Below are 26112 nucleotides of genomic sequence, written 5' to 3'. Positions count from 1 at the left end.
TATATTTATTTAAATCATGTTTGATATTGCCGAACAGACAGAGCAGCAATGAACGAGGTGAAAGAACCTGTGTAATTTTAACCAAAAAGAAAATATCGAAATCCTTCTTCTTCATCTTTTTTTGTCATTTCTCCTCCAGACACGTGTTTGATATGTTCTAAAATATGATAGTTTACCTGAATTGATTTATAGATGTTTTACTTGATAGATATCATGTTTCCTTGAATTACTGATTATGGATTATGCGAACCTGATACATGATCTATAGTTATATGTTTTTACTGGAAAATATAAATGTGTATGACTTATGGATCATGGAACTATCGTTGCTACTGGATTTGTTTTATATAGATATTATCTGAGTAGGCTGAAATATGGAAGTTTAGCTTTAATCAAGTTAATAAATCCTTACGGACCTAAGACAACCCTTGGACAAACTCTTAGGCACCAAGGTACTCCCTTGAATAGACTTTAAAGTCCCAAAATACTCCCTTAGGTTAGCTCCTACGCCCAATGAGCCTAGGGAACAACATATGGTATAAGAGTATAGGGTAACTATATGATTTTATCGAAAACATTACTATCACTTTTAAGAAATTTTTACTGAACTATATTATGAAATTTACCATTGTAATTTATTATGCACTATTGAAACACCCCCAAACATTTCCCCTCTCAAATACTTTTAGATAGATATTCATAGACCTAACACTTGAAGGGTCAACATATTTCGTACCATACTTTTTGTTGAAATGTTTCTATCTTCTATGGGTTACATGTACCTATATTTTGTTATACTCGTTATATGATAAATTATGCTTTACTACTGCTATATGAATTTCTACATACTAGTTATTTGATATTTCACACATGGACATGATGCCTTGTGATATATTTTACATTACTTGAATTTAAAAGGATTCGAGAATGTTTTAGAAAAGTTTTAATACAATTCACTAGACCTAGTCGTGATGCATAGATTGAATTTACGGGTTACATGGGGCATTAAGTTGTTCTCAAAATAGTAGAACGAGCTAATCAAGACAATTTTTCCCCAATGACTCAATTTTTAAGTTTTTGGACTACATGCGTGATACATTTCCAACGCATACATTTTTAGTAAACAAATCTAATAAAAATACATGTACCTTTTCAAAGAATTATATTGAACTCGATGACTGTTAGTTGACTTGTAAGATCCATGAGGTACACTCCTGGAGGAGTTGAAACTTTTTACGAATGGCTATGTTCAAGAATATCTGCATTTTGCTGCGGAACTCGGTTGCGTCTTCCTTGCATTTATAAGAGCCGGCACACCCACATTGTTCCGCTAAATGTACCGCTTTCACCTGTCTGCATCTACAGCACACTAGATCTTGCAGATGATACAGTTTTTCTCTTTGCCGTACTATTTGCAGAAGTGCATTCTCCATCACCTCCAGGTCGTACGGCTGCCCACACTGGGGGACAGCGCAGCACCACTCATCAGCCAGTAAAGCGGAGTCCCGGCATAAATCCAGGTCTCTACAATCGTTGCAATAGCTGCCACAGTAGTACAAAATCAGCAGCAAGTTTCAAAAAGGGTAAAATTTTTGCATATCAATAAGATGTCGGATATCCAAGTCAAAATAAAGAATGTTCTTAAGCATGTTCAACACCCTTAAGAAAATTACATGTTAAAGACTGCAAATTCTCGTCAAGAAGATAGATGAACCATCTATCTAAGAAACTACAAAATTAACACATTTCCATCCATAAACATTAACCGTTACAAGCAATTAAATAGTCTCATCGAGACGAGTGTAACAAAATATAAAGATGTCTAGCGTCAATCTGTATACCTGCAAATCACATTGGGTAAAATGAAAGGACATGGATCATGAAATTCGGCTTCTGGAGCAAACTCCTTGACGTGTGCATATTTCAGTAGATTCTTTCTTAATACCTGTATAAACGATACGTGATGAAGGCTATTACTTATTTTATGACAGTATTAATTGAGTATTTGAGTTAATTCACACGATTAAAAAATTAGAAACATGATAATTAGCAAGGGCTGTTACCAGAACATCATGCTGAACACTGTGGTCAAGGGCCAGAACGGCACAGACATGCTTAATAAACTCTAGAGCAGCATCTCCTTTGTGAGGAACCTTATGCCCACTTTGTTGATCGACTTTTCCAGATCCACTCAACCCTTTCAAATGAAGCACAATATCACGAACAATTCCTAGAAGTTTTTCTGTGAAGTGGGAGCTGATCTGTAGAGCATGCACACAAATTAATCTCATTGAGAAACTTCAAGAAACAAGTCAAAGCATTGAACAACATTTGACCACTATCTTCCCAATTCAAACCTGATCTTTGAGATATTTTACAATATGGGCTTCAAAACCCTCGGCAGCTGTAATTGTGATTGATGGAGTACATAAGCTGCCATCCGATGAGGATGTTCTATTTGCAGCTTGCTCCTGTGCATATTCCAGGAGTATGCAAAAACTCGGAGACAATTAAAACAAAATGGTCCTGCCAAAAGTCGACATGATAATCAAGTGAAGTACAAAATGCAACAGAGGTTTGTATGGCATTGTTGACACGGAGAAAGTAAACTCAATTGTATTATAATTATGATATCCCTATACTCGACGTATATAAGATGGAGCGGAAAAGGGTACAGAATTTAGCATACCTGAATCTTCTCAGGTAAATACCGAGCAATATTCCAGTTTGAAACAATATCCACTTCTGAATTTTCATGAGATCCGGCCAAGATTCCTCCATGGTTATACTATCAAAGGCAAAACAACATCGTCATAAATTTACATGAATGAGTAGACAGAAAACATCAAATATCTCGAGTTCTAGACTATTTAGGCAATATGATTCAAAAGCACTTGAACCATTTCATTAGTCAGTTTCTCTATTCCAGAACTTGGATTAGAGTCGGGAAAGTAAAGCAATACAACTGAAGGCATGTGAAATACAGCAAATCATGAGCAATGCAAGTTATAGGACAACCATGCGGACAACTCCACCCAATAGCCTACCACTTTGAGATCAGATTGGTAATTTCCAAAATGTAGAAAATACAGGTACAACAAATAAAATCTCGTGGAGAGTTCACACTAATCAGGTTCGGACTGAAGAAATTGAAATTTTATTAAGGCTATATTCTCAAGACATAATTTCTAAAAGAGTGGTTCTAATCGTATATTATAACAGCATACAGAGATCATGCATGCTGTAACAAAATTACTAGACCATAAGAAGAAATAATACCTGATCCATAAATAGCAAGGATTGCCAGAAGTGAATCGGCTCAAGCTCAATCCATTCAAATAGTTCTCTATCAATCCACCGCAAAATTTTTAAATATATAAATAAATGCACCAAAAAAATTAAAAAATTGAAGTCTACTCGGAAGTTTCTAGTCAAACACCAACCTATTCTGCAGAGCTTTAAGCAAGCTATCACAATAAGTTTTAGCTGCTGTTATATCATATTTTCCTGTGTCAATGATAACCCTTGAGAAGTCTGCAAATATAATTGTCGCACCCAATTTGCGGAATTCAGACAACAGCAAAGCAAACACCTTTTGCATGACCTGCACGTGTTAGACACAAAGAAGACATTTATGAACAACAAATAAAAAATCAGAAGAATTACCAAATGTTTCCAAGAATAACTATCACAAAGCAGTTATGAAGAGCAGAATCACAAACCAGAAGAATTACCACGTTTTCCCAAGAATAACTATCAGAAAGCAGTTATGAATAGGCGATAAATAAAGCAGATTTTAATTGTAACAAGCTCATTGCAACTTATCTAAAGGCCTAACTAGGGGGGAAAGAGGAAGAATAAGGAGCTTATAAATAAAAATCTCCTCAAATTAATATTACTTTTGGAAGAAAAATTATAAAGCACTTGATCAAGCACAAAGAAACCAAGATTATCAGGCAAGAGTGACATTTAGTCCAATTTCCCACCCGTAAATATTTACTGACGGACAAAGATTTCCCAGTATCCAAATGGTACATACCTTGTGTAGTATGCGGTGAAGAGCTGGATCATGAAGCTTTGACTGAGGGCTGTATTGAATGAAAAATATATAATCAACTGAAACAATGATGAAAGGAAAAAAAGCGGGTGGGGGTAAGAAACCACCTGCAAAGCCACCGATATAGATGTTGCAATATTGCATCAGCAACACATTTCCTGAGGAAACTGCATCAGCAAGGCACCTTTGTATAAGTTGTTTCATGACTCGAAATACAGCTGCACATGTGGTAGCCTCATCAAAACCACACTGTTCATTTCCAGAATGCATGTCTTGGTCAAATCCTAATAAAGCTCCTCCTTCCATTTCATTCACTTGGTTGCTTTTAAGAAGAGCATCTACAGCCAAGTTATGAATCTGAATACAGACAATAAACTTGCTTATTTACAATCACCTTGATTAACAACCAGACTATGCCATCCTTGTAACAAGTTGCAAAATATATGCATAAGAAAAGAAGCAAACAGTAGAGATGTTATGGACCTTTAGCTCTACAGAAACTTTTCGATATGCGCCAGGGTATGTGATAACAGGTTGACAGACCTATTTAAAAGTAGCCAAAAAGTAAGTTCATTGTATAAAATTGGCCGTCAAACCACTCTATCCCCCCACCAAAAAATAATAATAAATAAATAAATAAAATTCATCAAAGACAATTTAGATGAAAAGACGTTATTCATTACAGAGAAATTTCACATAGTGATAAAAGGGGAGCCACAGTCCAGTTACAAGCAGAACTAAATCTCTGTCCCAGAGACTAACAATAATCTGCCATAAATTCAGTAGAGCACCCAGAAGGCAAAGATTATCCCTGCTACTTGCCTAAACATGGGTCAAACTAACCTCATCAACAAAGCATGTATCTTCTTCACCAATGCCTCCTAGGTCAGGAACACCATCATCGGAAATCCAAAGTACCTAAGAAATAAATATTTGATTTTGTTTCAATGAGATAACTATAATGAAACATGCAAGGCATGATTAAAAAATGGAAAAGGCTTTGGTTTGCCTAAGACATCAACCAGTAATCTTAACTATAGTATTAGCACCACCAAACCCAAAAGGAAAAGTGCAGTAGAAACAAAATCCCATGATATTAGAATTTAAACTATCAAGAGGACCCATAGAAAAACCTGTTGCTGATCTCGCAAAGCCCTAGAATAGAAGACGTCTGCTGTATATAATAGCCAATCAGGTTCAAAATTGCCCAAGGGTACCTGTTCAATTATATTTAAAACATTAGCGTCCAGGTTCACAAGCAAGAATATTTAAAAATAGGTAAGGTAGACATGGATGTAAAAGTATTACATGTGCATATCTTGAGAGAGAGATCCTCTCACTTAACCACTGAGATGATGCAGAACACCGTTGCATCGCAATTTTTGCAGCTGTTTGTTGCCATACAAGAAGCTTGATCACGAAAATTCAGCAAAAAAAGAAAGAGTTTAGACATTGACAATGTCACACCGCATTAGTAAGTGCAAAGAAAAATAAGCAAATCAAATAGCCATTCAACCACAGCTCAGCTACCTGATAATCATTATCACGAGCATTTGAAGGTATGCTCACACAAGGGAAATCTTCTAGAGCTCGTACACCTGACTTCATGATTTGAGTATTTGGGCATTCAATGACCGCAAGAATAGGACCTTGATGTTCATGCCTGTCATGAAACATAGTAGTTCATTGATGAAGGCTTGTTTAAACAAAGAAATAAATAAAACCAGAAAAATATTGTACACAAGACGATAACCTCTTAGCTAGACAAACGGTTAGTACTTAGTCATGAAAAATGCTCAAATTACTTGTCACAATCTTTTTTCCCCTTTTTAACCAATGTCCTAAAAGTTATGAAGGTAAAAAGTATAGTGAAGACCTATATGATCATAAAATGAATTAGCTTTGTAGTAGCATTGTCTTTTAATATTCAGCTTTGTGTTTGAACAAAAGAGATGCTAGACTCCCTAACAAAAACTCAATTACAGCAGATTCTAAAATATCCTTTAATAACTTGAAGTTAGAAAAGAAAGTAAGAGTTTATATCAGAACTTTCAATTCCTGCTATCCCTGGAAAATGTCAGATGTAGCTACTATAGTAAAGACAGTTATATATATATATATATCAGAACAAGCCTCCAGGAGAAAATAATTAAAAATCAAATTGTAATAATTGGTGAAAAATCACAGATAAAGTATAATTAGTAAGACTGTAAATTTTTTTCAGCTTCCTTGACATGTTCAACATAGTTCACCTGAGATAAGTAAATACAAGAATAACATAAACATAAGAGAAAAAATAACCGAGAAATAGAGCAGGAAAGCTACAGTAAGAAAATACAAACTTGCCTTGAAAGAAATACCGTTACGAGCTGGTGGTTCAATAGACAAAACCTGGCAAGCTTCCCGAAAATATTTCTCGAGGATATATGGAGATATACTTTCATTTTCACGGTGAGGATTAACTACTACCACATGCACTGCTCCTGATGAAGAAAAATAGGCAGCATATATGGCACGGCCTTCACAAATACTGAAGCAGCAAAATCAACAATGTAAGACAACAGGCAGAATGAAAAAGAAGCTCAAGACGATTTGGTGTTGAATTTTCCTACTTTAAAGGTTCAGCTATAGACTGTCCAAAATCATAGAATAAAAGAAATTTAGAATTTAGAAGTTGGTAAAAGTCTGCATATCCACAACGTAAATGCATACTCAAAGGTATATTCATTATTGCAATTTTTCTCTGTTTGAAAAAATAGGTAGCTTTACTACAAGGAATAAATATGTTCTGCAGATCACAACAATAAGGGATATATGTGGTCTGACAAGAAATTGTTTGGCACCAAGACTTGTAACATAATGTATAAAATCTTGAATTTCTACTGCTTTAGCTCATAAATTATATTTTACCTCTGGGTGATGGAACATCTAAAAAGTTTAAATTTCAAAATAGCAGTGAATTTCATGCTTTCTGAATTAATCAAAATTAACAAGGCATGTTGCAGTCAAACTACTAAATCAACATTTCCTTTTATATAATAAATCCTCAGTCTAAGAAATAACGAACTGTAATTACCTATGATACAGGTAAAAGAAAGAGATTGCCTGCTCCAGATAAGCACACTCTGTTGTAGTCTTCATGTGCAATTCACTCAGACTCCAGCCATCCTGGGCATTTCGTTTCTTGGTGGCTTTATCTACTTTGCAAACACAACCAAGCTGAAGAATAGCATTAAACTCCAACGGAATCTTCCTTTCATAAATCCCCTGATCAAAGAAATCCATTCTAATCAACTAGAGATAAAGATGATAAAGCCTTTAAATAGGCATCCAACAAACGTACAAGAGATTATAAGAGTACAAATTAAATTCAAGCAACATCTAGCTCATAGTTGGTTCAACTTTATGACATAGGTATAACAGATTTCAAGGGTAAAAGTGGCAACTGCAAAACCACAATATGCAAAAGTATTATTATTGACATTCTAGCTCATTATGTATCAGAAAAGAAACAAAAGGGAACTATCAAAAGTGTGTTAAGAACCTCTTTGCCTAACAAAAAGTTCCATTTGTAATAATTTGTTTAGACAGGAAATTGCTGACATGCCATAAAGGGCCTTCTGTCAAAATCACAGTGCTAGACGTTGGAATATAAAATTCTGTAACATATTGTATTGCAGTCCATTGCTAACTAGGTTCTTTATACTAACATACTCATCAATGAAAATTACTCCTCAAGTTTACCATAGCCTAGTTGAACATATAAACATAACGTGTCTGATAACCAACAAGGTATTAACAAGGGAAGGAGCAATATCATCAAAGGAACATTGTTATGACCTATAAGCAATGCAAAATACATTATAAGTCATAGGCACATGGAATAAATTGTCTATTTTCTAGGAAGGTGGTTTAAGAATAGTGTCGCAGACCCAAGACAACGGGCACCTTAAGCTACCTTTGATAAGCAAGAACATGACACAAAAGAGAATATACATTTTAACAAGTCATTGATTGGTTAAAAGTAAACAAGTTGAGATAACACAAAATGGAAAATGGGTCTTGATCACAAAATAAAAAAGTTAACGTACAGCATGAATTCAAAGTTCACTAACACAATGAGAACAACCAACATATAAACATAACATCAAAAAGAAGCCAAAGCATATATATCTATATGTCTGCATTGTGCCTCAAAATGAATAGCGCACCTCAATTTCTGGATCAGCAAGAAGAGCAACAAGCTTCTTGTTCTCCGTCTTAAATTGATCTTCATCAATTATAACCTATTAAAATCTCAAAAATCATATCGATGTGAAATAAATAAAGGGAGGGACAATATAACATTAAATAAAGAAACATCAAAATACTTACCTCGAAGAGGTTATAGCTCTGCCTTCCATGAGGCAGAGTCTTGTTTACCCGTCTTCCAGGAAAATTTTCTGATATAGTTGCTTTAGAGTTCAAATAAAACACTCTCGGAACAGTAATAGGAACCTTAAGCATAATTCCTTCAACAACAACCCAAGCAGAAAACTGGCCATTCTTTGAACCTGGAATTAGCTGTATAATCTGAAACATAAAGGAAGATAAAGTGATCAAGTGCATTCCAGCTGCATTTTCTCCATGAAGAAAACTAAACTACCTGCCAATAAGAATTAGTTAGTGATACTTCATGTCTTCTAAAATATGAACCAACACCAGTTCTTCCAGAGGCATCTTTATGGTTTTCCACGGCACCTGGCATTTCAGAAGTGCGACCGGCATGATGTGATGTTCGTAGATTACTCAACCTACCAAAGAAAATGACACTTTACAAAATATATTACAACATTAAAAACTTTTTGATATATACACTACAATTACCATAATCCTTGACAAAGACAACAGAAACTAGAATGCATGCTTGACAGTTGTTGAACAAGATTACATTCAATGAGTTCGAAGTGCAACATCCAACCAATTAGTAGAATTATGAATTTTCTTAAATTAAACATGTCAAAAACAATGATATGCATTTCTATAAACATATAATCAGAGGAATATGTGTTACAAAATGGAAGTTTTGGTTAAACCATAGAATTCATCCCTTCTAGATAGAAGTAGCAACAAGCATGTGTCTCTATCTCACCAACTTTGCATTATAAAAGTTCTAGTTAGTGTCTAGTCTCTTTTAATGGAATCACATAATAAGAAAGGACAATGTGTGACATAAGCATAGTATATGTAATCTATTTCCCCCAAAAAATTACCGGTTGTACACAGGAGCTCAACGCAACTAATAAAATAGTCTATATCTATAAGCAACAAAATAACTACCTTTGCCTCTTCCTCTTTTCCAGATTATCTTTCCATTTCCTCTTCTTCAGTTCAAGCCATCCTTGATAGTCGACATTTCTGTCAATATTTTCAGTGAATTGAACACTTGGCTGCAATATTGATGACAAATGTTGCTCACTTCCTCTATGATTAGTTTGATTTTGTTTTGTATTGGCTTGGGCAGCTGCCTTGATTGGACCTTGATCCTTAAGGACTTCATAACAACGAACAATTGGTATAGGTCCTTTCCTCGAATTTCCTCTTTTGTTTTGGAAGTCTTCTAGATCTCCAACCACGTCAATAGCGAGAACATCATCACTAGTCTTTTTCACTTTATCATCTTTGACTGATGAGCCGAAGATATCAATCAACTTCCTTTGACGGAATTTATCCTCCTTCTCATGAACCCTTTTATGCAGCCAATCAGGATGAGCTACCCTAGGGACAGGATTTGTAACCTAAAAGATCCAACTAATTTTAGCAGGCCACAAATGGAGAGATTATTCTGGTAAGTGATACTAAACAAATAAAGAAACCTTTTGCATTGCGGCAGGTATAGTTATTATTTTCTGAATTGCCGAGCTAAGCCGTTGCTTGTAGTACGACCAATCAACAATAGAGCGTATGCCAACGTCTGAAGAAGTTTTGCACCACTTGCGCAGATAGAACTTCATTATTTCTGTAAATTAGAAGCCATTAGTTATTTCATTTAGTCTACTAAAAAGAGAACTGAGTTTAAAAATAACAGAACTAACCAGTATCAGTTTCGAATATAGCAACAGGAATAGCACGTTCACTGACGGGTGTACCCTGCTCACATCAACATTAAGAATTCTTTTTTTTTTTGATAGAATAGTGGCCTCATTAAAAAAACCCCTTCTAATCCTCCATGTTATGTGAGTAACATGAAGGATTAAGGAAGAAGGAAAAGAGTGCCTAGAGAATTTTATTCATAAAAACAATAATACATAAATAGAGCCTAACAGACTCCCAAACCTCCAAATGAAAGAACATAAGACTTAACTCAACAACCTTACAACACAGAATATAACATTTCCTACAAAACAACATAACCAATATAAACCAAGAATCACCCTATCCCATCTTTAGCTAGTTTATCAGCTTCTCAGTTTGCCGCCCTCAAAATATGCTTTATAATAATATCCTTTCTTGCCAACAGCGCAACTATATCGTTCACCAAGGATAGAAACAAAGGGGGGCATAAACCCGGATTCTTGATCCACTTCAAAGCATTAATAGAGTCAGTTTCCAAAATAAACCTCTTATTAAGAACATAACCTTGCTCTTCCATAAGACACAGCCCCCTCTTAATCGCCAACAATTCTGCCATGATAGGAGGACCTCCCCCTACTGGTTCAGAGAACCACTGAAGCAACACACCTTTAGTATCCCGAACCAGACCACCAATACCTCCTTTACCCCAGCCCGATACCATCGCTCCATCAACATTTAGCTTTAAGAACCCATCCGGGGAGGAACCCAGCAAGAAGATAATTTCATTTCTAAATCAACATTCAGCAAGTTTTAAATCACCTACTAGTGAATCTAAAGGAATAACCACATCGTTGAACCTTGCAACAAACCAGGAAGCTACTCTAAATCGAATGATGAAAAACAGTCTGACCAAATCCAACTTTCCATTCTGAAAGATAATTTTATTTCTACATTTCCACACTGACCACATCACTGCCCTTGGAATGAACTTCCAGATCGAAGATTTAGGCATTAAATCATCCCACAAAATAAAAAAATCAATGATATGCTTTGGAATCACCAAAGACACATTCCACATCTTCAAAAATGTTGACCACAGACCCCACACTATCTTACAATGCAGAAATAAATGTGAAACTGATTCCACTTCACTACCACACAATACACATAGATGATCAATAATCTTTGTCACTCCTCTCTTCACTAATTCCTCTTTAACCGGCAATCTCTGATGCGCTACTTGCCAAACAAACCTTTCCACCCTTGGAGGTGCAATCCCTACCCAAATATGCTTTTCCCAATTTTACTGATTCTGCCCAGACTCGTCTTGATCAATGAAGGTGTTGATACAAGATTTTGCTGTATAGCAGCCCTCTCCATTCCCTAACCAAATCCAACAATCATCTACATCAATAAATAGGGAGATATTATTCAACATAGCAATCAACTGTAACCATTGCTTAAATTCCCAATCAGCCAAATTTCTTCTCAATTGGATGTCCCACACCCACCCCGAGTCATTATTCTCCCCAAACTCCATCACTTTGCCCTCTTTATTGTTAGAAAGAACAAAAAGTCTAGGGAACAAAACTTTCAAAGGAACTTCCCCCAACCAAACGTCATTCCAAAACTCCACAGCTACCCCATTCCCTGTCTTCAAACGCATATTCCGTCTAACACAATCCCCAAAACCATCATTGTTGAAGAAGTTTTTAACCACACCTTTCCAAATCCACGATGCACGACCTGTCCAGGAATTCCCCATCATAATGGAATTTGAATCCAGATTATAAACACCACACACCACTCTCTTCCACCAAGGCCTCTTTTTTGATACAAACTTCCATACCCATTTCCCTAGCAAAGCTCTGTTCAACAGTGATAAGTTTGGGATCCCTAGACCCCCCAATTTTTTTGATTTAGTAACCAACTTCCAGTTGACCCAATGGATTTTTTTCTTATCTGTCGAACCCCCCACAGAAATGAAGCCATGATAGAATTAAGTTTTAGTAACATAGAAGCTGGAATTCTAAAAATGGACAGAAAATAGACGGGGAGAGAGCATAGTATCGATTTAACCAACACCACCCTTCCTGCTAATGACAAGGAATTAGCCATCCACCCACTCAATTTCGCATGAAATCTCGCCACTATTGGCTCCCACATAGCAGCCGAGTTCCTCCTGTGCCCCAAAGGTAAGCCTAAATAATCTGATGGAAGATAACCCACCGAGCAGCCAATATCATTTGCCCAAGTAGCCAACTCTCCATCCTCAACATTAATACCAGAAATCCTACTTTTAACTAAATTTAACTTCAACCCCACCAAAAGCTCATAAATTAGTAACACTCTCCTAACATTCCTCAAATCACGGATGGAACCCTTACTGAAGATTATAAGATCATCCGTGAATTGTAGATGTGATAACTTGAATGCCCTGTCTTGAACTGCTAAATCAAAGCCCGAAAACAGTCTCATTTCTACTGCTTTAGTTAACAACAAATGCAACAACTCCGCAGCCAAATTGAACAGCAAAGGCGAAAGCGAACATCCCTGTCTTAGTCCCCTAGCTGTTTTAAATTTCTCCGTAGGTGACCCATTAACCAAAACCGTGGTTGTTGACATACATTGAAACATCCAAGACCTCCACTTGTCACCAACCTCATTTTGCTCATTACTTGCAACAAAATTGACCAATCAACCGAATCGTATGCTCTCTTGAAATACACCTTGAAGACAACTCCCTTCAACCCTTTCTTTCTCCAATAGTCAATACTTTCATTTGCAATAAACGAACAGTCCAATATGTTTCTACCCGGAATGAAAGCGAATTGAGACGGACTAATAATATCATTAATACACAAACTCAATCTTCTAGCTAAGACCTTAGAAAGAACTTTATATAATCCCCCACTAGGCTAATTGGCCTAAAATCTTCCAACCCCTCCGGATTTGACCTTTGCAGCTGCGTAAAAGTAAGGTCGGAATTTGAACTTTGACTTAAAACAAGAACCATCCTACATTTCAATTTAAAATTTAAGCTCAAAACATGAACATTTTCAAAGTGAGTTTCATCAACGAACGAGAAGTTTTATTTTTACCTGAGAAACAAAATAAAGATCGACGCAACTATATACTTTTCCTGCATCCGAATCCTCCAAAGATGACTGCAAATTCAAAAATTATGACATCCATTTTTGTGCAAACAAAACTATGAAATTTTAATCTCATTTTGTTTAATTGTTGGAAACAGTGAAGAGGGCGTATTACCGAAGCGAAAGTAAGTAACCATCCGAGACGTTTTTCGCCTTCAGAGAAGAGATCAAAGCCAAGCTTGGACTCGATCTCCTCTTCTGCGCTGCGGATTTGATTCTTCTGCTTCTTCGATCTCCGAAGGTCTAGACGGTCCATCCGTCGCTTGTCTCCGCCATTCATTTTGCGCGGTGGTGTTTTTGGTTTCTCTAGCAACCTATAACTAAGTTGGTAAACAAAACAAGGGACTAATTTTTAGTTATTTCAAGAGAAGTTTTCTACTTTCCTTTCAAAAAGAATAAGAAGAGTATTTTACGAACAAAATCTCAGGCGGTGACTGAAGGCTGAAACGGGGGAGGAGGGAGGGATATAGCGTTTTCCCGCGATTTTGTTATGAGAAACTAAATGACCCAAATGCCCTTGATTATGGGCTTCAACCCATTTATTTATTTTGGACCTCTAGTCCCTTTGACTTCGATCATTTTCCTTAATAGCACTAAATTAAAATGAACGACCACGATATAAATTAGATACCCATCGACAAAAACAAAGAGAGTAAACTACATCATGCATCACTCAACTATTGTCTTATTCTTATTTTAGTCATTTACGTTTAACATTTTATAATTTAATCACTAAACTCTATAATTACTCTTACTTTAGTCCCTCTAACTTCTTTTATTAATATTTTTATGACATGACTTATCTTATTATTATTTTTTCCACATACGATTAAAATAAATAAAAAAACCCAAAATCATTTTCATAAATTTTATACTCAATTCCTAAACCTCATAATCAAAATCTTAAATTTAAGCTCAAACCCTAAATTTCAAATTAAAACTTCCATTCTCAATGATAACACCTTAATGTCATACCTTCCCTCTCACTGTTTCAACTTTAAGCAACATGAAAATAAGGCTAAAGACCAAACTAAAATAAACCATAACCATCAAACAAAAACTATGTTTGAAAAACCCTAAACCCCAAGCAATGTTGACAAGCTCAACAGGCTTGTTATACTCAAACAACATGCCGATAATACTTCTCGCTCGATAGTAACTCCAATAACAATATCTTGGTACTAAGTTTCAAATATAAGTTAGACAAATATTGGCGTTTTCATTGTTCTTAATTGTCAATGTCCAACCAACAAAATCCAACTATTTATCAGTTTTATAATCCTTAGTCATAACCCTTAAATTACATGATAAGCCATGCACTTGACAAGGTACAATGCATGGGAGGTGTTATCGTGAAGAGTGAAGATGGAGTAGGGGTTGTAATTTAAAATTTAGAGTTTGAGTTTAGTATTTGAGTCTAAAGGTTCATGGAGTATGATTTTAGTTTTTTAATTTTATTATTTTGATTTTAATCATATAGGCCAATAATAATAAATGATAGGTCATAGAAAAATATTAATAAATAAGTCATATCGAATAAAATAGAAATAATTTGAAAGTTGAGTGATTAAATTTAATATTTTAAACTTGAATGAACAAAATAGGAATGATAATATAGTTTAGGGATTAATTGTGTAGTTTATCCAAGTAAAAACCCTAGCAGCATCAGCATTTATATATCTTCATTTCCTTTCTCTGAAAACCCTAGCGTTCTTTCCCCGCGGCTTATTTCCCTTCTGGCTCTAAGGTTTTATTGGTCGAGTAGAAAATGAAGGTGATCGCTTCCTATTTGCTCGCTGTATTGGGAGGGAACCTTAGCCCTTCTGCAGCAGATCTGAAGGATATTATCGGATCTGGTATTTTTCTCACTCTCTTGTTATCTCGATTTACTATATTTTCTAACTCTTATATTTGATCCAAGGATATTCACTCCATTGATCTATGTTTAATTCATCTATGATTTGTTAATTTGTTATTCTTATGTGTTCATTAGATTTTTATTGAATTTAGTCAAATCTACAATTGTAAATGGTAAATATTAGCCTAATAGTACAAGGAAAGTATTAAAACTGTAATGGAACTTAAGAACCTGGAACTAAACTGTAGAATTATTTTAAATCATGAAACTTGAAATTGGATTTTGATTTCATTTTCTATGAATAATAAAAGTAAAATGCATATAGATTTGGTATGATTCAATATGATTATACACTTCAAAAGTATAAAAACATGAAATTTGAATTCAAGTCCTGATTTAACATGCGTGTATTATGCAATTTTATACTTTGATTTGAGAATCCAAATTCTGAAATGCCAAGTAGCATTTAGGCAGGAATGGCTTAACTTTTTTATTATGTATTTTGCAGTTGGAGCCGACGCTGATGATGATATGATAGAGTTGCTATTGTCCCAAGTCAAGGGCAAAGATATCACCGAGCTAATTGCATCTGGAAGGGAGAAATTGGCTTCGGTTCCTTCAGGTGGTGGTGCTGCTGTTGTTGCTGCTCCTACTTCCGGTGGCAATGCTGCACCGGCTGCCGAGGCCAAGAAAGAGGAGAAGGTCGAAGAGAAGGAAGAGTCGGATGATGTAATGATTATTTTACACACAAATTTACAACTGGTATTTGATTTCTTTATTCATGTTTTCTTTACTGACATAATTCCCTGTTTGTTTCAGGATATGGGTTTCAGCCTCTTTGATTGAGCAAGTAATGCAAAAATCAAGGCTTCTCTTATGCAGCTGTTACTTTTATTTTAAGTGCTATATGGTTTGTTGCGTTTATTACTCTCTAGTTGGACATTGTTATCTGATCTTTCAATTTTTAGTTTTATTTTTAAGACGTAGTTGAAGAAAATTAACAATTCAGTTGAAATTTTGAATATTTGGATTGAAGCTAGTTATGATCTATATGCTTTATGGGTTGGGTTTCAATGTGAAGTTCAGACAGTACCTGTTCAATACAGGGTTTTGTTTACAAGGATTTTCAAGGACTCGTTTCCGCTTGTTTTTATAAATTAAATATTAAATTTTAAACGTTAAATAAATTTTATATGCTAAAGTTAGGGATGGGTATGGGTTTTGACCTGAATTGATTTCATTTGGTTGGTTTTTTTTATAAAGAAAAATTGGGTTTGGGTTGAGTTGGGTTTATTAAATGTTATGTTATGTTTGGGTTTAGGATAAAAAATATTTGATTTGAAATAATATAATCTTTTCATTATATATTTGAGAATAATTACAAAAATATATATATTAATTAAATATTTATTTATATTATATAAAAATAAAAATAATATTTTTAATAAATATATTATTTTGGGTCGGGTAAAAGGTGTATATTTTTTTGAATTGGGTTAATTGAGTGGAGGGTGTATAATTTTCGGGTTGAATTGATTAAAATCCAACAAAATCCGGCATATGCTCATCTTTGGGTAAAACATTCATTAATCTATATTTTTAAGAGAAAAAACTTGAGTGATTCAAAATGTCTTGTAATATACGATTTTAACCAATTTTTTTTGGATTTGCAAAAATAACCAACGAATTCGCAACACGAAAGCAAATTTCACAACACAGTTTTCGAATTCGCAACTCGAATTTGGAATTCACAACACAGAAGTCGAATTCGCAACTCAAATTTTACATTTTCGCAACACGAATTTCTTTTTCGCAACTAGATTTTTAAATTCGCAACACGAGTTTTGTTTTCGCAATTCGATTTTCTAATTCGCAACTCGATTTTCTAATTCGCAACGTGAATTTAAATTTCTCAACACAAATGTTTTGGATATATAAACTACCCTAAATCGCAACTCATAACATAAACCCCTAAATCGCAACTCAGTCCATCTCCATCTATCACTCTCTCCGGCGACATTCGTCCTCATCTCTGACGACCCCCCTCCATCTCTCACAGCCACCCTTGACCCTCTTGAAAACCGCAACCCCCACCAACTACTCTATCCACGACCGTAAACACAACCCTCTTACTTTATACAAAGTTACCATTGTCACGTTCTTGTTTACTCTATTAGTACTAATATAATAAATGTTATACAATCATGAATACATAATACAACGTTTACATCTAAAAATCACCTAAGTTAATAGTCCCAAAAGGTAAAGGCGATTGTGATTGTGATTGAGATTGCAATTTTGATTTTGATTTCCCTTTACTTTACACTATATGAGCTTTGGATTTTGATGAAGATCCATATTTTGGTGGAGGAAAAGATGATTGTGATGGCATTGGTGCTCCACAGGTCAACCTTGTATGACCACTCTCCTTGCAACGACTACATATCGATATCTTATTCTCTTCACCCTTAGACGGTATACGATCATGATTTTTTGGTCGGCCAGGTAGCCTAAACAACTCATTCATATATGTATACAACAAATACACGTAAAAGTTATACTTATTAACCATCACAACTCATTCATACTAATTCGCCCACTTACATAACATAATATACCTAAATAACTCATTCATATATGTATACAACAAATACACGTAAAAGTTATACTTATTAACCATCACAACTCATTCATACTAATTCACCCAAAAACTATAAAGTATACACAATAATAACCCCAAATCATAATATATATACACTACAAATTATACGAAATTAATACAACTAATTTACAAACTTATTAGCAAGTATACGAATTATATAACAAATTATATACTACAAATTCACAATGTATAAGAGATGTCCAAGAAAATGCTAATATCCACCAAAACAAATCATATTCAAAAACTAAAATACCCGATTTTAACAAGTTTAACTGTAAACAAATAATAATATTACAAATAATAAAAAAATATCAAAGTGTCTATATCACTTTGTCTATATCAATAAAAATCAAAGAACAAATATAAAAGAATCTGGCATATTAAAATACCCATAAGAATCTGCCATTAACATACCCATGAGACCACCTTGGATATACTAATAATATTTATATTATTATTTGTTTTAAAAAGCTGGCCGGTCACAAGAATCTGCCATTATATTTTGTTATATACAATTAGTGTGTCAAATATGATTACAACATTTCAATAACATTCCAACATTTCAATTTAATCTTTTTTATTTTACCCGCTAGATGTACAACATAATCAGAATCAACCCATTCATAAGAATGAGTCGGGATAGCCACCTCCACTTAGAACCAGAAAAAGTGTTAATTTGAAACCATTAGCAATAAAAAGTTTTTGAGTTAGGATTACAATAATTAGAATCAGCTTGTTGGGATTGCAATAAAATTAAAGAGAATATATATTAAAATTTATATTTATATACTAATAATAATACAAAATTTTCAAAATAAAATTAAGAAAACTAACCATAGGTGGTTGATTTTCCATTTATGGCCGTGAATGGTTCTGAGAGGGTGTGTGGTTGTGTTTGTGGTCGTGGATAGGGTGGTTAGTGGTGGTTACGACTGGTGGGGTTGCGGTTTCCAAGAGGGTCGAGGGTGGCTGTGAGAGATGGATATGGAGGGGGTCACCGGAGATGGGGATGGATGTCGCTGGAGATAGGGACGGATATCGTCGGAGAGAGTGAAAGATGGGGATGGACCGAATTGCGATTTAGGGGTTTAGGTTATGAATTGCGATTTAGGGTAGTTTATATACCCAAAACATTTGTGTTACGAAATTAAAAGTTGAGTTACGAAATTTAAATTCGCGTTGCGAATTCGAAAATCGAGTTGCGAAAACGAAATTCGTGTTGCGAAATTGAAACTCGTGTTGCGAATTTGAAAATCGAGTTGCGAAAACGAAACTCATGTTGCGAAAATGAAATTCGTATTGCGAAAATGTCAAATTCGAGTTGCGAATTCGACTTTTGTGTTACGAATTCGGAAACTATGTTGCGAAATTGGCTTTCGTGTTGCTAATTCGAAATTGAATTGTGAATTCGTTGGTTATTTTTGTAAATCTAAAAAAGATTGGTTAAAATCGTATATTATAAGGCATTTTAGGTTACCCAAGTTCTTTTCTCTATTTTTAATATTCACTAGAATTATTTCCCATCTTGGTTAGATAAATAGGCTAAATTTAATTGACTCGCGAGTTAAAATGCAGGTTTAACATTAATTTTTTTAAATTAAAAAAAAATAAATGTGAGTACATATTTTAGCATTATTTAATTTTATTTTTCACGTTTAAAATTTGATTTTAAATTAATTTCTGAAAAAAAAAGTTTAATAGTTTGGTGAAATAATAAACCCAAAACAGAAATTCTAATAATTTTGGAAAAGTGATGATTCAGATGGATAATGCAGACGTTTTCAAGCTGCTCACTCCTCCAGTTTTAACAAGTCCTCATAATTTGGAAAGATCCATTGCGATTCTCTACAACAAGGCTTGATCATTTAATCTGACGTGAGGCCAACTCAGCTGTTGATTTTATGACAAAATTCCATGTTGAACATGTTGTTCCTTGCACTGTATTTGATTCCCCGCCTGCTGCTTTAGTCCCTATTCTTCAGAGACATAAGTGCCCCCCCCCCCTCACATACGTATGAGGGGTTAATGTATCGGTTACGTCCTCAACGACTCATTTAAAAAAAAATCTAGGCCACCCTTTCAAAGAAATTGCCGCCCATTCAACCCCTTTCAAATTTCAACAATAATAGTTAAAAAGAAAAATGAATCTACCAAACGAGTAAACAAAGAGAGTAAATATTAAAACTATTGAATTAACATTCCCGCTCTTAATTACATCATTGTGCCGTGTTATCTTCACTACATATATGAATCATAATCCAGATTAAGTCAAATCCGTACTAAATTATCATAACTATATCCGTGTAGTTAATAGAATGAATTTTTTCGATCATATTTTTAAAAATAATTAATTTCAAATTATAATCGCAAATTAACCAAGTACGTTAAAAAAAATAAAGATCACATCACATGACATGATAGTTTGAAATGCAAAAGTAGCAGCAGTTGCTAGTAGGTAGCGAAGCTTTTCAACTTTATGTGGAAACGATAAAGGATATAAAAATGGACAAAGGCTTTGACTATCCATTGTTGAAACAACATGCACAGAATCGGAGTTTGATTGATTTTGCATATTTTTGTCGTTATTGTCTGTTATTCCCTTTGTGGACAATCATATTGCTTCTCCTGAATCCAAGTGCATGCCACCCATATAGATTCTTCTGCTGTTAATCATGCTGCTGAGGAAGCCACGGAGATTGGTTGTACCTCTATCCCGATTTGTGTTGAATCTCCTCCTTCTGTTTCTAGTGCTGCTTGTAAGGTGAAATCTATTAGTGAAAATCCACGTCTAATCAAGCCAGTCTTGAGGAACAAAAGCTTTACTAGGAAGAAAGCAAAACAGGAATCAACTACTATTGCCAGCAGTTCCAATTCCTGTAATGGTTGTTTCGGCAATGATCTCAATCCTAATACGAGTTATTCAGATAACCTAATACAGAAGCCTTCAGGCAATGAAAGAAAGGAAAACATGAAAGTTTCACGAGTTTGCAGCAGTACATGCTGCTGCGGCACTGAAGTTAACTCGAGCATGGTGGGTACGAGTTTCAAATCGATTTTGAGTTCAAACTATAGTTACAAACCCAAAGCATTGTTGTTCGAAGCTGATGACAGTTCAAGATCAAGGAAAAAGGGAGAGTTTTCCCAGAGCTCGAAAAGTAGCATTGGGGAGTATAGTAGTAGCACAATCACTAGTGATGAAAACAATATGATTGGTTCTAGTCGGATTGGTAGTAGACCTCGCATGTCAAAAGATTTGAGGTGGGAAGCTATTAGCTCCGTCTGAAAGCAGCATGGAAGCTTGAGTTTGAATCACTTCAAGCTTCTCAAGAAGCTTGGTTGTGGGGATATTGGGACCGTTTATCTTGCTGAGCTAACCAATACAAACTGCTTATTTGCTTTGAAAGTGATGAACAATGTTTTTTTGTTGAACCATAAGAATATTCCTAGGGCACAAACAGAAAAGGAGATAATGCAAATGTTGGATCATCCTTTTCTCCCCACACTATATGCCTATCTTGCAACAGAACAACTTTCTTGCTTGGTTATGGAGTATTGTCCCGGTGGAGATTTGCACGCGTTACGATAGAAGCAGCCTGGCAGGAGTTTCTCTGAACAAGCAGTAAGGTAAAATCTATATCTTTAATGATGTTAGAATATGCTTCTAGCTTGTTCTGACAAGAAGCTTTAGTGTTCATTGTACATTGTTCTTAATTTTATCTGTTTCTGATTATGCACAACCAGTAGGGCATACGAGAAAATAGGGAAGAGAAAATGCTGTCCCCTTTTTTTTGTGTGAAAGATCTAAGCATCTTGGTTTTCATTCATGCAGGTTTTATGGTGCTGAAGTGCCCCTTGCATTGGAGTACCTACACATGTTTGGTGTTGTATATCGAGATCTAAAACCAGAAAATATCTTGGTTAGAGAAGATGGTCACATCATGCTCACGGATTTTGACCTGTCACTCAGATGTGATGCCAATCCAGTGCTGCTTAAATCTGCTTCACCCATTGCTTAGCCTGCAGAGAAGATGTCAAGTACATGCTCCGAGTCCAGCTGTAGTGAGCCTTTCTGCCTAAATCCATCCTTTCAAGTTCCATGCTTCACTCCTAGGCTGTTATCACTTGCTTCCAAGTCAAAGAGGATAAAATCCGATCTAGCTACTCTGATTAGTCCCATGCCACAGGGGCACATTTAACACCTTTTGTATGTAATATTGCTTATTTAACACTCGTTGATCAATTTTCGAAGTAGCACATTTGACTGACGTGGCACAAAGGCATTAGGGATGGCAAAAAAACCCAAACCGAAAAAATCGAAAACCGAATTAAACGGGTCGGGTTCGGGGATGATAAACGGGGACGGGGACGAGGAAAATTCATTTATTTTAAACGGGGACGGGGACGGGTTTGGTAATCCCCGCCCCGATACCCGACCCGATAAATATTAAAAATAATTATTTATATATATATATATATATAATATTAATAAATTTAATTTTAAATATATATATATATATATTTAATTTAAATATATATATATATATCTGGCCCGATTCCCGGCCCAATACCGACCCAATACTCGGCCCAATACCTGTTTAAATAACCGTTTATGCTAAACGGTGATACCCGTTTCCCCGCGGTTTTCCCCGATTACCCGACGGGGATCCCCGTTTAAATCCCCGCTGTTTTTTAAACGGGGACGGGTACCAATTTTTTAAACGGGAACGGGGACGGGGGGACCAATACCCGGCCCGAACCTAGCCCGTTGCCATCCCTAAAAGGCACATCCCCGAGGACGCGCTTTCACGGGATTCTGATGACTCGAATGCCACGTGTGGAAGGCGCATCTCCGGTGACGCGCCTTCTATTAAATGCCATAAATACCCCCATTCGTTTTCCCCCAACTACCCTTCCTCCTTCCCTATATAAACCCCCTATATTAAATGTCATATAACACTCCATGTATGTACACCTAAATAATTTTTTAAAAAATTTTTATTTAAAAATTATTTAATGATATTTATTTAATATAATAATTATTTTTATTTAAAAATTATTTAATGATATTTATTTAATATAATAATTATTTTTATTTATTATAAAAAATTAATTATTAATTTTAAAATATTATAATAATTCTACCTTCTAAGTAGAGAAAAAAATTTGAGTATTAAACTGAAAAGTTCAAAAAATTACTTACGAAAAATCAAAACGTAAGTCATTTTTACGAAAATAAAAAAGAAATTTTGTTGATGAAAAAAATATTTTACATTGACCACCTTATTTTTCATTAATCAAACACTAAAAAATAAAAAAATATTTTTGAAAACATGTTTTTACGTGAAACTATAAGATACTAAATTCAAATGTACTGATCACCTATCCAACGGGTTTATTTTTTTAAGAAAAAGCTAAGATTCAAAATGTTGCAATCTATTAAGAATCCCATGCCAAAAAACAATTGTACTACAACCGAATATAAAGTTAAATAAATATATAATCAGAAATGTTAATATTTTTTAACATCCCTGATAGAGTATTACCTAAAATGTTAATTTTGATACCCAACATGTTAATATTTTAACGTGTCCGGTTGTAACTGAAAATGTTAACTTTTCTATAACATTTCTGGTTGCAATCAGAAATATTAAAAAGATTAATATTTTAAGAAACAAAATAACATTTTAGGTAATGTTTCACCATAAATATTAAAACAAAATTAACATTTCCAGTTATATCTTTCTTTAACGTTATATTAGAGTACTTTTCTTTAAAAATCTCCAAAAGACCAAGCAAGTAGGAAGAATAGCCTTATTATTCTGACGGTGTGAATTTAGAATTTTGGAAATTCCAAGTTGCCCCATTTTATTTGTTCACGCCTAAATACTAATACTGTTGAAAAAATGGCTAAAATCGGACCCTCATGTTTTCCACTTTTTCGGTCACCCAACTATTCAAATCTCAAACGAAAAAAATAAAGGGATAAAAACGAAATCAACACTCTTTGAGACACAAAATTTTATATTATAGAAAAAAATTAACAATACTTTTTGGTTCAACAAGCAATAGGAAAAAGTGAAAAAATTCACATTTAACTATTTAATAACTGACTTTAGGGTATAATAATTGACTATACTTTTTGGAAAATAAGGTCAATGTAAAATATTTTTTTATCAATAGAATTTCTTTTTTATTTTCGTAAAAATGATTTACGTTTTGATTTTCCGTAAATAATTTTCTAAACTTTTCAATTTAATACTCAAATTTTTTCTCTACTTAGAAGGTAGAATTATTATAATATTTTAAAATTAATAATTAATTTTTTATAATAAATAAAATTAATTATTATATTAAATAAATATCATTAAATAATTTTTAAATAAAAATTAAAAAAATTATTTAGGTATACATACATTGAGAGCTATATGGCATTTAATATAGAGGATTTATATAGGGGATGAGGAGGGGTAGTTGGGGGAAAACGAATGGGGGCATTTATGACATTTAATGGAAGGCGCGTCCCCGGGGATGCGCCTTCCACACGTGGCATCCGAGTCATCAGAATCTCGTGAAAGCGCGTCCTTAGGGATGCGCCTTTGTGCCACGTCAACCGAAAGGGTGCTACTTCAGGAAATATTGATCAACGGGTGTTAAAAAGAGAATATTACAACAACAAAAAAAGGTGAATGCGCATGCCACAGGTTGTTGTGGAGCCGACCAGTGCCCGGTCAAACTCATTTGTTGGAACACATGAATACCTTGCTCCAGAAATCATCAAAGGTGAAGGTCATGGGAATGCTGTTGATTGGTGGACATTTGGAATCTTTCTGTTCGAGTTTTTGTACGGAAAAACACCTTTCAGGGGTTCAGGAAACAATGAAACACTATCCAATGTGGTTTCACATGGCCTTAGGTTTCCTACCAGCCCTAAAGTTAGTTTTCATGCAAGAGATTTGATAAGAGGGTTTTTAGTTAAGGAACCTGAGAACCGGTTAGGATCAGTGAAAGGAGCTTCAGCGGCATCCTTTCTTTGGAGGCCTAAATTGGGCTCTGATACGATGCGCGGTACCACCTGCGATGCCAAGGTTATGCGAGACCAGCATCTATGTGCCAACCGCAGCTTTGCAGAAAAATGATAGCTCCAAAGGCGGCGAATTGCAGGGTACTGAAGACCATATGGAGTTTGATATGTTTTAGTTTTCTAGGAAAATGTGAGAAGAGGATGATCTTTTTGGCTTCTTTTTAACAGCGAGTTTTCTTATCCTGGTGTATCTTATATATATGTAAAGTGTAAATCAATTCAGAAAATGGTGGCAAGTTATTACTATGCTATAAAAATACAGTAGAGGTAGTCGAGTCTTCAGAAGTACAACAATCATCCAATCTTGCGAGCAGCAGTGTATTAGAAATTGAATGCTCTGCGAAAAAAATCACTACAGTATTTACATAAATTATCTATTTCAGGCTCTGCCAGTTTTTTTCCCCCTTTATTTGAAGAAGGTATCAAAACACAGGGATACGACTATATAGTATAGATGATTGAAAATACCTTGCCCTGTGAGTTTGGAAGTTGGTACTTCTTGACATTGATACTTTGCTATTAGTTCTTGATTAGCTAAACGACATCCAGTAATGTCATCTTTTTGTTATCTTAGTGTGCCTCCTATGTTTCGATAACTTCTGCAATTTATGGTAATATTTACATTCTGCATACAAACTGGTAAATCTTATCACGTGTTGTGTTGTCAATTGCTTTAACAGGTTTTAGACTTACTTGAAGATGCTTGCAAATCACTACTCGACGACATCTTCATCGAGAACAACAGCATTCATGGTTCCTAAGGTGATTGTTTGTTTTTGTAGAGGTAAAAGGTCTGCATGCATCTGCAGCAGAATAGGTGGATCAAAAATCTGCAGTCTGCAAAAATAAGACTGTTTATTTTTTTAACGTATGCAGACTGTTAAAATAAATTGAAATATAAATAAATTGATTTTTTAAACTTAAAAGAGTTTTGCAATACTGAAATTTAAATAATTTTATTTTACAATACTGAAATTTAAATAATCCATACTACAATAATAAATTTTTTAAAATAAATCAATCCATACTGAATAAATTATTTAATAAATAACCTTATTAAATTAACGTTTGCAGACTACTAAAATAAACTAAAATATATATAAACTGATTTTTTTAAAAGAGTTTTGCAATACTGAGATTTAAATAATTTTATTTTTACAATACTGAAATTTAATTAATCCATACTTCTACAATAATAAATTTTTTAGATAAACAAACACCACCTTATTAATTCTATTATAAGTC

At 34.6% G+C, this 26112-nt stretch overlaps 2 protein-coding genes and 1 pseudogene across 2 annotated transcripts; 2 read left to right on the top strand and 1 right to left on the bottom strand.

The window, feature by feature from the left end:
- Positions 1–1148: 1148 nt before the first annotated feature.
- On the bottom strand, positions 1149–13687 carry LOC120148367 (DNA polymerase epsilon catalytic subunit A-like). The gene is given in 32 exon segments (XM_039161515.1): positions 1149–1542; positions 1842–1945; positions 2064–2261; positions 2358–2484; positions 2486–2526; positions 2690–2788; positions 3280–3346; positions 3444–3604; positions 4040–4088; positions 4165–4207; positions 4210–4414; positions 4541–4600; positions 4901–4975; positions 5191–5274; positions 5366–5467; positions 5588–5736; positions 6261–6309; positions 6404–6587; positions 7134–7324; positions 8269–8343; positions 8432–8629; positions 8703–8850; positions 9377–9834; positions 9913–10055; positions 10132–10186; positions 10551–10899; positions 11419–11857; positions 11916–12007; positions 12195–12788; positions 13043–13128; positions 13213–13278; positions 13382–13687. Coding segments are annotated over 32 exon segments (5217 nt in total). The 5' UTR covers positions 13547–13687; the 3' UTR covers positions 1149–1181.
- A 1262-nt stretch (positions 13688–14949) lies between these two features.
- On the top strand, positions 14950–16148 carry LOC120148276 (60S acidic ribosomal protein P2-4-like). The gene is made up of 3 exons (XM_039161437.1): positions 14950–15122; positions 15633–15853; positions 15944–16148. The coding sequence occupies exons 1-3, from the start codon at positions 15035–15037 to the stop codon at positions 15968–15970; spliced, it is 336 nt and encodes a 111-aa protein (XP_039017368.1). The 5' UTR covers positions 14950–15034; the 3' UTR covers positions 15971–16148.
- A 4140-nt stretch (positions 16149–20288) lies between these two features.
- On the top strand, positions 20289–25089 carry LOC120148366 (annotated as a pseudogene).
- Positions 25090–26112: the final 1023 nt, after the last annotated feature.

The sequence above is a fragment of the Hibiscus syriacus genome, unplaced genomic scaffold (genome assembly GCF_006381635.1).
Source record: "Hibiscus syriacus cultivar Baekdansim isolate YM2019G1 unplaced genomic scaffold, ASM638163v2 tig00110956_pilon, whole genome shotgun sequence".
In the NCBI taxonomy this organism is placed as follows: Eukaryota; Viridiplantae; Streptophyta; class Magnoliopsida; order Malvales; family Malvaceae; genus Hibiscus; species Hibiscus syriacus.
The sequence above is the reverse complement of the archived record's forward strand: the minus strand, read 5'-3'. Positions and strand labels throughout refer to the sequence as shown.